At 39.7% G+C, this 12,070-nt stretch overlaps 1 protein-coding gene across 2 annotated transcripts in view; it reads right to left on the bottom strand.

The window, feature by feature from the left end:
• The window catches only part of NSMCE2 (NSE2 (MMS21) homolog, SMC5-SMC6 complex SUMO ligase), a 207,210-nt gene that overhangs the window by 90,760 nt on the left and 104,380 nt on the right, over window positions 1-12,070 (bottom strand). Inside the window, exon 5 of one of the 2 annotated variants that reach the window (XM_054590482.1) lies at window positions 5,147-5,439. The exons of the other annotated variant lie outside the window; for it this stretch is intronic. Within the exon in view, the coding sequence (XP_054446457.1) occupies window positions 5,156-5,439 (284 nt within the window). The 3' untranslated portion in view covers window positions 5,147-5,155. Of the gene's footprint in view, window positions 1-5,146; window positions 5,440-12,070 lie in introns of those variants that run through there. 2 annotated transcript variants of the gene reach the window in all.

The raw sequence follows: 12,070 nt of genomic DNA, 5'->3' as shown, positions 1-12,070 counted from the left end.
TAATACATCTTTCAAAGACGTTATGCTTTGCTGATTGTCTGCAAGTCTGAAGCACTTGCTTTTGTTCTTATCTCAGAAACAGGGGGACATTATCCTTTAGCTCGTAAGTCATTCCAAGAACTTCTCCTTCTGACATGAGTGAAAATGTCTAATAGAATGTGAGCTAATATAAATATTCTGATTATAGCTTCTCATATGCAGTCTTAACTTTTAAAAATAAAATCTTTATTTCATCTGGAATGCATGTTAATGTATAAAGTCTGTATTTGAGCAGCATTAAAACATTAGCCAATGACTCCAAAATATTTCTTGAATAACCAGCTTTTTGCCACTGATTTGAAAACCTATATGCAAAAAATCTTACCTGTGCTCATAACACTGTCTATTTCTTACTGTTTTCACATTGGTAGTTAAGTTTCACCAAGAAAGGGACTTGGTTGCTTCGTTTCACTGCTGGATCACCAGAGTGATGCTTGGTTCATAGGAATAAATGGCTGAGAAAACTTTCCTCTTCTGATCTCTCAATGTGATTATTCCATTATTGGTTTTCTTATGATTAACATGTGCTACTTTATTGACACAAATCAGAACGGATCATATTTACGATTCTTTGCTAGTAGTTGACTTGAGATTTCACATACGTAGTTTTAAATAAAAGTGTTCTTAACTTTTAAGTAAAAGAAAAAATGTATAGAATTTGGTCATAGTCATCCTAGCTTCAGGAAATAAACTGGGAGGCTTTCCATATTTTTACATGATTTGAAATAGATTAGAAAACGCAGGAAATATCTGTTTCTTTAAGATTTCACAATATTCAACAATGAATATGTCTAGAATTTGCACTTTTGGGGAAGAAGAAATCTTTCTTTTATTTCTCTTTTTGTCAATGTCATTCATAGTGTTAGTCATTTTGAGTCAATTCTGGTTATTTTTTAAAACTTATTTTTGGTTATTCATTTAACGCATTGCCTTTATTGTCATAGCGTTAAAAATACTACTTTTTTGAAATATATGTATTTTTAGAATTCCCTCTACAACTATAGTTTTATACCTTTTTTTTAAAAAAAAAAAGCATGCCTCTGGGTCATATTATAGCTGATTTAAAAAAATCAATTTGAATCCTTGGCTTTTAATAGAACAGGATAGTCACTGTACGGCAATAAATATGCTCAGTTTTAATTTTACTAAAGTATTCTGCTCTTTATGCATTAAAATGTTCTCCCCCCAACTCTTAGCCAATTGATTGGAATGTTATTCATCCTATGTCTACATTAGGACTGTTTAACTTTGAACTTTCTTTATCTTGGCGCCAACAATAAAACAGCATTTTGGAGTCTCCTTGCACTTTTCCATCTCCCTTCTGCCGAACTGTTGAAGTACTTAATGATCACAGATCACCATTATTATTAGGCTGTTACATTATTATTTCTGAGGAACCATTTATCAGAGCATATGGCTTACTAGTACATGGACAACTGTTATTTACAATTAAGTCCATACCACTTAAAAATACTTTATTTCTTCCCCATACCAGGGTCTTTGGGTTCTCTACTCTTACTTTTTGTTTAGTTTTAGGATGTCTTCACCTTTTTTTTTAAGGCAAGCATGAAAGTGGCATATTTTGAGAGTCGCTCAATGTCAAAAATAATCTTTTTGTTGCCAAGAAAAGATGCCTCATCGGGCTGTAAAATTCGAGTAACAACCCTTTCCTCTCTAACATCTAAGCTGATGAGTCACTGCTTTTCCCAGATAGTGCTACTAAATGACTACATACAAATCTATTCTCCTGCTACATATAACATCTTTCCCCTTACTCCACCCCACCTCATCTCCACCCCACATGAATGCTTGTAGTTTATTCATTTTTGAAGTGACAATTTGATTACCATATGTTTAAGAGTGATTGTCATCATTATTATTCTCTTTACTTAATGACAGCTTTATTGAGATAGAATAAAATTTCTTCATTATTTTTTGTTGACTACCTGAGCCCAGTGATGTGAAGATTCATGACTCCCTGTAACTGAGGTGCTGAGGCATGTGGGGAGCTGAATGTGTAAGCTCAAGTTATCAGCTGGAACCAGAAGCCTTGCCAGTCCTTGCTGAAGTCCACTGCTGCTGCCAAGCTGCCACTCTCCCGGCCATTCCGCTGGCTCCGCCTGGGAGCACGCTTTCCACTCTTCACACACCCCTGCCTTTCCCCTCGGTTCCTCTGAGGCTGGGCCCTCCTCCCCTCTCCGTCCATTTACTCTTCCTGGGCAATCCCACCTACTTCACGCTCCACGGTCATCTGTATCGGTGGTTCCAAGGCCCCTCCCCAACTGCTGTTTACACAGCAACACTGTCCCATCAGCCACATCTCTCATTAGACACAGTAATTCACAGCTACAAGGGCATCCTGAAATCTCAGAAGGGGTATTTATAGCTTGAAGAAGCACTTCCCCTGCCCAGGGACCTGTGGTCTGAGACACACATCTACGTCCCCTCTGGTGGGAGACACCATCACCCTGAGCTGTCCACTCCAGAAGCCTGCAAGTCACCATCACTAGACTTTAGGACAGATAGCCTCTTTCTAGTTCGTCACCATATCTAATGGAGTGTTTCACACACAACAGCTCAACAAAGCTTCACTGAAGAAATGAATTCAGTCAATCCAATATGTATCATTTTAACTCACCCTCTTCCTTTCACCCATACTGTCAGTACTTCAGTTAAATCTCTATTATTGATACTCGGCTTACCACCAAAGTCTCCCAGCCCCTGGTCCTGCTTCCCCCAACTCATCCATGCTCCTTGCTCCAGGCAGGCCTATCTTTTTCAGTCACAGATAGTTTTTATTGTCCCTCAACTTAAGGCCCTTTAAAATAAAACCCAAATTCTTCAACAGAACACCAGTCTATAACTCTCTTAACTTTGTACAGAACACTCCTTCACTTCAGAGAACTCAGGTTTCATTCTAAGGAGAATTTCTGACGCACCAAAGCTGAACGAAGCTCTCATCCTAGGTGTTCTGCGAAGTATCCTATACTTCTGCTGCTGCACCTGTTCTGCACTGTCACTGTCTGTGCACTTGTCTGTCTCCTCAGCTATACTGTATATTTTGATGGGCGGGCCCCTGTCCTTGTCGCTCTACCGCAGTGTCCTGCACAGTTCCAGGCGCACAGCGGGCGTTTAATGAGTGTCTGGTGAATGGGTGTATTTTCAATGATCACCAGTGACCGTCAAAGTAGATAACTCTGGAATTCCCTCCTGGGACAGGAATTCTGAACCCAGCTGGGATCCATAAAGAGAACTAAGAGTGTGTGAATGCCATAAACTTGTACCCGATACTTTATGTGTGTATACATCTTTTAGGGTAATCTTCAGACTGTGTACAGAGTCCATACTCCTAAAAGTTTAAGGAATATTATTGTTGGAATTGATATGGTCATAAAGGAAGATTCTAAAGTGTATCACAAACTAACAAAAATGAAGTGTAGATATTGTGTACACAAAACACACAGACACAGACCCACAGACACACACGGGGATGGCCTTAACGATATCAACCCTATGGTAAACGTTTTACTGAAAAGGGGCCAGAAGTAGAGGAGTTGGAGGGCTGCAGGAAGCCTGGAGAAAACCAGGTGATGCCAGAAGAAGAACTTAGAATGGCAGAGCAGAGAGAAGAGGCACTGGAGTCTACTCTGCCCTTTGAGAAGTCCCTGTGCAGCCAGTCTGTGACAGGCTGGCTTCATTGCACAGGACTTCAGTGTCCACAGATGTCTGTATAATTCTGAAAGTCGCCAACTCTAGCCCGCTGCATGGCTGCCTAAGGTCAGGAGAGCTCTGTTCTACCAACCTAGTCGTCATCTTTAGCTCTGTCCAGTGAATCTCTGTCTAGACCCTGACCATCAACAGAAAGGGGAAGCAGCAAAAAGCAGGCAGTGGCCTGGGCTCAGGAGGAAGGGGGCAGGGAAGGGGGCAGTCCAGCACTCACTGCTTCTCAGGTGCCTGTCTTTCCCTGGCTCACTCTGCTCCGTTGTCCTTATCAGATTCCAGTTTATAGACTCCCCTATTTGCAGGAATCTTGACAATATATCGTGTGCTTAAGTAAAATAAGAAAATGCATGTAAGTGCTGATAAATGCAGGCAGTTGTGAGAGTTGTGGGTATTTTTTTAAATGAATGATGGCCATATTTATCCTCTTCCCATCAATCAAACATTTAATAAAGGACGTGAATATGATTTTTCCCTTTTTGGTAATTCCTCTTATCTGCATCAAATATACTACACACTACCTGGTTTGCTTTAAGAAATGCTAACTTTTGTATCATAAGAGGCTGTTACCAATCCACAAAGCTAAAACTACTTCTGAAGTGGTAAAAAGCTTAATTTTGAGTGTTTTCATGCTACCTAGCTTCACTTCCATCACGGTAGCGGCTACACTATAGCTTCTCATCTTATATCCACGATGTCTCTGGCTGTGAAACCTGGACCCTGTCCGCTTCAGCACCATCCTTCATCCAAGGAAAACAAAAGCCAAAGGATGGTGAATTGGGTCAAAAGGCCGGAAGAACTCACTGATTGGCTAACCAGCAGCTAAATACTCAAGAATGGTCCCTAATCATCTCTACAGCAATCTAGCCCCATGTTGCTGAACACGAATACACAAGAGAGTTCTGCAGCAGTGTATAGGGACAGAAGCCTCACAAGTCTATCATACATACTAATAATCCAAGTGTCTTATTTTGCTGTGGAACCTCAATTGTATAAATGACCAAAATTGTGATTTTTTAAAAACAGTTGTTTTTAGGAACCAAGTTTGGGGAAAAAAATAAGTCTTTTCAGGATTTTCTATTTACCTATTTCATCTGAAATTTCAGTGAGGTTCTAACACGTGAATAAAAGATACAGCATTTTAAATCATAGTGGCAACTAAGAATTGCTCTGTGTAAATTCCTGATAAATTTACAGTGAAATTTAGCAGTCAGTTATTCTGGCTGGAATTTGGGGTGAAAGAGGAGGAATAGAATAGAAAGGAGAAAAATTGCTGATTAACAAAGTTCCATCGGACAGTCTACGTATTCGATGCAACAGTTAATTTTTTAAAAATCCCAGGGTTCACTTAACAGTTGTACTGGGTTTTGCCCTGTTATCTACTCTGATATCCTTTTCAGCAAGAAATTGTTGTTAATGACTTCTTGAAATCTAGTGTAAGCACCGTTATATCCATAGACAAGCCAAACGTGTCATTGAGAACTTGTGCTTTATTTTTTCCATGGCAGCGTGTGGGACTTGAAACCCTTTCAAAAGCATCTGGGACTGTTTTGAGGAAAGAGAGAGAGATGAGAATGGAAGAAAAAATTCTATAACCTCGTTCATTGCCTGCTCTACTGGCTTCCTTATCCTTAATCTTGTCGAACTCACTGTGTCCTCCATCTTCTGTAGGTTTCCCTGCTGCAAGAGAGACCAGGTTAGGAAGGGAGTGAGGAGGGCGCCAGGATCAACGCTCACAATGAGATGACAGGCAGAAGCGAAGCCAGAAGAGACTGAGAAGGCAGAACTGGAAATGAGTTTTTGGAGGTCCTTGCAATGGGGCATTACAGGGTATTTTCCATCCATCTATCCATACTGGTGTGAAGTTTGCAAATCCAAACAAATAATACTCACCAGAGGAAAAGGACCTACTGTCACTGAGATAATATTATTTGGTGCCCTCTAACTGAAATGCGCACGTGATTAAAATGTGGTTAACATATTCCTTCTGGGAGGAGTTATTCTCGTGAAGTGTGGGATGGAATGGAGACATGGAGCCTGACTGCACAGATGGGCATCACCTGGGAAATCCAGCCGTCCACTCCGACGGACGCCCGCAAGGTATTAGCTGCCTTGGCGAGCCTTGTAGACTCTGATACCCGACCTCATTGACTGGACCCAGGAATGCAGACTCATGCTAACAAAACTCACAAGACACTGACGTATTAAAAAAGAAAAGAAGAAAGCGACTTTATTATTCACGGGGAGTAACAGAAGAGCCGGGCACACTGAACGCCTGCATCAGCCTGGGTGCGGTGCCTCCGCGGGAAGGCACGTTACTGAAGGGAGCTTGGTGCACATGGAGGCAGAGCAAGTGGAGTCAATTATGCAGGGTTTCAGGGCAAGTGGTAGGAGGCTCTGCAGCTCTCTGCGACCGGGTCACCCACCTGCCAGGCAGCGTGGGATGCTGAGCTGACCCTGGCAGGTGCATCTGTCAGATAGTGCCTTGTAAGGCGTCACGACGATTACATTAATGGCTTGTCTTTTCCTCTTTTTTAGACGCAGAGAAAAATGCTCTTCTGATGGAGACTGTCTATGTGCATGTGTTTTTAAGATGTCAATCACAGCCCTCAATGAGGTTATAATCAAACCTTACTGCCCAAGGAGTTTCCGTGTCTCTTAAGATCACATTGCTCTCTTGGATTTAATTTGTTAGGTGTTGATTCCTTAGTTAATTTTCAGAAACTATTTTCATTTTCCTGTTTTCTGGGATCCAGAGGGGCACTGCATGGTAGACTCCACATTTGCCTACAGGTTCCACAAAGTGTCAAATTCAAATCAACCTGTATTCACTGTGCCAACTTTATGCCCACTGCTGTGCCAGGTACAAAATAATTCTCAAAAAATAGAACAAGAGCCTCTAAGAAAATGTTACATCTCCTGGATGTCTAGAGCCCTAGGTTCTTCTAAAGGTACATTTGTTCACCCATTCCTCCCTAGTATTTACAGACCCTCTACTGTGTACCAGGATTGTCCAGGTACAAGAAATATAAGAATACACATGAAATCACCTTGTTCTCTTTAAGAGCTTAGAATCTAGCAAAGGGACAGATTTTTTTTTTTTCAAAGGTACTGTGTCAAGTGGTAGGGAGCATGGTAGAGGGAGTGCTTTTATATCTAGGGGCAGAGATAGACGCCATGTTTTCTTAAAATCTGATTTTTAAAAGCACACTAAATAAAAAGATTATTTTTTAAAAAATGTTACAGTGGTATGAAGCACAAAAAATAAGTTCCTTCCTTGCTAGGGATGCTCCCATCCCTTCTCCACCACTCAAGGTTGCCCTCAGTAATTTGTGAATACTCTTACAGACCCTTTTCCCTGTATCGGAAACACACACACACACACACACACACACCAGTTTTGCGTTCCCCAACACACATATTTATATATAAACATACATTTATATTTATGATACCAACATATAAAACTTAATATTATACATCCTGTTTATATATTACACACATACACATGCACACGTATAACATACACACGTGTGGGATGATTGTGTGTGTGTGTGTGTGTGTGGTCTCATAACGTGCTCCTTCAGTTTCAATTCCTTGTTGTAAATTATAACATATACACAGAAGACCATGCAAAGTAAATATGCTCAGTTTAGAAAATAAATTAGCCTGGATGGCTACCGCTAGGTTAATAAATAGGAAAAGAAACGCTGAGTACCCCAGAAACTCTTTGCATGCACCCATCCTTTCCAAAAGCATTATTCTGAATTTTATGTTAGTCATTCCCCAACTTTCTGTAGAGTTTTACTACCTATGAGACAGTTCAAATTTGCCTGAAACACCCTCAGGGCAAAAGCAGCTTCCTCTCTGCAAGCCTCTCTGCACTCTCACTTTCCCTTCGACTTTGGCCTTTAATTCCTTATCCTTTCAGCCCTTTGTTGCTATAAGGTTGTCTTCTTATACATATCCAACAGTTTCAATTATTTTTAGCACAAAGATTGTTTTAATGGCCTAACCGGCCACATTTCCAGTAATAGAAATCTGTGTCGCTTCTCAATTTCTTCCTTCTGTTGCAGCTATGTGTATACATGCAGATTCTTATCCACTAGATCCTAACTCCTTAGGGGTTATGAGAGTCAAACATCTTGATTTCCTGCAGCACAAATATGAAATATGTGAAATATGCAGTAAATGTGGAAAGAGTACAGAATAAATGGACGGAAAAGAGCCTGAATATGTAAGCACTGCCCTTTAAGAGTTTCCATTTTCTTTTTGTGAAGGAAGATAAAATGTATATGCATAAAATAATTTGATATGAGACAATTTGAGGCATAAAGAGAAATGTTTAAATGAAATTCCTGACATTCAATGACATGAAAAAATTTCCAAGATATATGGTCAGGTTAATAAAAAGTTGTAAGATGGTGTCTGTGTATAAAATATGTATCAACATTTACCTCCCATGTCTGTAAACAGGCATGTCCATATAGGTGTGCCCATGAACACTCTTGTTTACGCACAGACACAGAACTCTAAACACATGTAACAGTGTATAGTTCCACAGACTAGGACTGGCCAGCTGCAAGTTCTCTTTTTACTATCAAATACCGTATATAACACTTTTACATGAAGCATATATTACTTTTACAGTTAGGGTGACACTTTAAATTATATTCAAGGTAAACATATCTGACAAAGGAGATCAAGAAATAAAAACAGAGAGGAAGACAAATTACTGGGGAAGGCTTCTTCAAAAAGGTAGGACTTGAAACAGGCACCGTAGGACTGGGAGAGTTTAAATGGGAGGCCAGGGGTGGGCGAAGGCAGGTGGGAATGCTGTTCTGAGTAGCCGTGAGAAAGGAAATGAGGACAGTAGCTGAGGAGGAGCATAAGAAAGTTCACCTGACAAAGGCTAACGCCGGCTGACGTTGAGACATATGGTCAAATGGACGAAACGGAGCCATAGCCTAAAATATGGAATGTCATCAATATTAAGAGCTTATGATCAATTTGATGGGAAAGAGAAGTCATTCCCAGTTACTGTACAAGGTCATGATATAAGATCCTATTAACCTCATGGAGTAATTTGTACAGAATGAGGTCAAACATGAAAAATCCCTGGTAATTTGTGAAGTGCTAGATCAATAATTATAGGTTTTATTAAGTTATTACATTAAAATTACATTTTAGGGAGATTATCTTGGTATTCTTGTATAAAATGCATTACAGGGGAAGAAAGCCTCAGAGCAAGGAGATTTCCTTAGCAATAGAACATACTTGAAGGAGCTTGACCAGTCTGCACAATCTGAAAAATGCAGATGCCTTCCTACCTCTCAGGAGTCTTGAAGGGATTAAATGTACAGAAAGTGCCCGGGGCGAAATGCAGCAATCCACTTCTCAACTGCAGTTACAGTCCAGGGCTGTGCTGGTAAGGATCGGACCTGGTATCCTGATCGTGGGAATGGAAAAGCTAAAACCCGGAGATTTTTCTAAATAAATGATCAATAAAGACCTATTTGTTAAATGTAGGGAATGGATGAGGAAAAGGGGACAATTCTCAGGTTTCCGGCAGGGGAAGCCCGTGGAACGGTCCCCAACGTGTGACCCACGGGTGGGAGTCCCAGGGCTCTGACCACGGGGCTTTCACCTCCTCTGTGTCTCTGCTCCTCCCGATCCACTACCCTCCCCACTTGGGAATGGAGCAATCTCCTTGTAGTAGTACAAATGTGGCTTGAAATACTTTAAAATAAAAGCGTATTTATATTCATTTTATTTGGAAAAACTATTTTCGGGAATGCATAAAAACCTTAAAACAATTGAAACATGCAAAGTTACTGACCATTTAATGGTTCCAGTGGGCAAAACAGCAATGCCTTGTTAAAAATAAAAAATTCCACATTTGGCTTTATGGAAGAAAAATTCTACATAAGTAAAATATCTGACAGAATTATACTTCCTTAGGGTTTAAAATTATTGTATTTGTATTATGTAAAGGCCCAAATCATGAAATTTTGAAAACCAAGAGCGATCAATAAAAATTAATCATGTAAGTGATTCTGATTTACTGTGTTTTAAAAATTCTTTTCTCCTAAGTGGATTCTGGCTTCTGAGTTACATGTCACAACCCTGGACTGTCGCCTTAAAGCAGCGTTTATTACAACTTACGGCATTACAAAAGTCTCCGCTGGGTACTCTGTGTTGCCTAGCTGGAGGTCAAAAGCTTGGGGCTATTACATGTTAGAAAATAAAAATTTAAAAAGCTTAAAAGTGATCTGTCATGCTTCCGATTTCTTTTCTGGTAAGGTCATATCCCTGCAGAAGATGACAGAGAGTGACAATTGTGTAACTAGGCCTCCAGAACTAGTTACAACTCGGGAATGTGACCACTGTTTTGCAATGCAGAGGGTCACCATCATATGAAAATCTTGGGAAGTACAGTATCTTGGTTACCTGCTAGTTCCTGTGAGAGTATAACTCATTCACACAACACTACAATGGTACTTTAGTCTAAACTACCAACCTACATTTCTCTGTACTTATGATTATATTTTAAAAGAATGTTAAGAATACTTATGCATACTTTAAAAGGTAAAAACAGAGGGGGAGGAAACGGAGGGGAGAGGGATGAGGAGGAGGAGGAGAAGACACAGAGGAAGAGAAAGGAAATACACCTTCACAGCAATGCGGGAAGGGGCCGGTAGGAGAGGATGTAGTGGCTTGCTGTGACTTGCTGTTTCTTGAGGGTAGGGATGGGTACACAGAAGTTCATCTTCCACTGGCCCTCCTTTGTATGTTGAAATGTCCCTAATAAACAGTTTAAAAAAGGCACATACCTAATTTTTCAGGATTGTCTCCTAACTCAATACCTAAAAAGGGACATTGCAGTACTATTAATAGAGGTGCAATAAATATGTCATCCTCAGAACACTGAGTGATTTCAAGAGTTCCTGAGGTTTATGTGCCCAACAACAACAACAATCCTACCAGACAATAATCCTTGTTACACACATAACACTTATACATAGCACTTTCATATCCATTATCTCAACTGATCTTCAGAATAGCACTGTGTGATACCATGGTTAACATTCTAATTTATGAAAAAGAAATATGAAGCACAGAGAAGCTAAGTGACTTTTATTTCATTTTCATTCCACAAACATTTACTGAATATATAGTATGTGTCAGACAGTTCTGACCTAGGTATTAGGAATTAGGAGACAAAATTAATTCCTTTTTCAAGAGGTGTGTAGTCTACAAACTGATAATTACATGGTGTGATTCATGCTGCAATGAAGTGTTTTTCAAAAAACTTCTTACCCATGGCCTACAGTAACAAATATATTTCACATGACCACCCAATATATACAAAAGTATGTTTAAGTGAAACAAAGTTTTCATGAAATAATTATCTTCCTATGCATGATGCACACTGTGGTATTTTCTTTTTTAAAAAACCTATTGATTTTTAGAGAGAGGAAGGGAGGGGAAAAAGGGGAGAGAGAGACACACACACACACGCACATACATGAATCTGTTGTTTTACTTATTTATGTATCCATTAGTTGATTCTTGTATGTGCCCTGACCAGGGAATCGAACCCATAACCTTGGCATATTGGGATGACGCTTTAACCAACTAAACTACCTGGCCATGGTACACTGGTATTTTCTAATATACCCTATTCAATAATCTTTTCCTTTTCAATAAGATGCTGGTCACAACCTCTTACAATAATTTCATTATTTACTAGTGGGTTGCAACCTACATTGTGCAAAAGAAGAACTATGATGAGTACGGTCAGAGTTCTATCATGCAGAGTTCACAAAAGAAAACAAAAACTCTGTTCCAGGGAACAAGACAGTCTTTAAAGAGGCTGGCCTCTGAGTACATTTCATTATTAAAGTGGCAGAACTAGAACAGAGGTCTTACAATGCTCTAATCATTTTGCTCTTGCAATAGCTGATCTGTTGCACACTGGCCAAATACAAAACAGTAATAGACTGTGAACTCACTGATAAGCTATGAAAACAAGTTGTTTTCTTGAAGGGATGTTAGCAATCATTCATTCACATGTACTAATCCACATTATGTGGCACAGCACTTCCTGTCTATCAGATCATCCTGCTACTACCTGTAAAACAACGACAAACATCCTGAGACTATAAAGTTTATTCTATGACTCAGTCCTAAATATTTGTCCTCTAGAAAAAAGACTTAAAAAGAAAGAGAACAGAATAATGTGTTAGATGTGAAATTAGATGTTGTAATTGTTATTAACCATCAATTCACACTGTGATTTTGTTTAATG

Source organism: Pteronotus mesoamericanus, unplaced genomic scaffold (genome assembly GCF_021234165.1).
Source record: "Pteronotus mesoamericanus isolate MK-2021 breed Mesoamerican mustached bat unplaced genomic scaffold, CSHL_Meso_final scaffold_174, whole genome shotgun sequence".
NCBI classification, from domain to species: Eukaryota; Metazoa; Chordata; class Mammalia; order Chiroptera; family Mormoopidae; genus Pteronotus; species Pteronotus mesoamericanus.
Note: the sequence above shows the minus strand (reverse complement) of the source record. Positions and strands in the feature narration are given on the sequence as shown.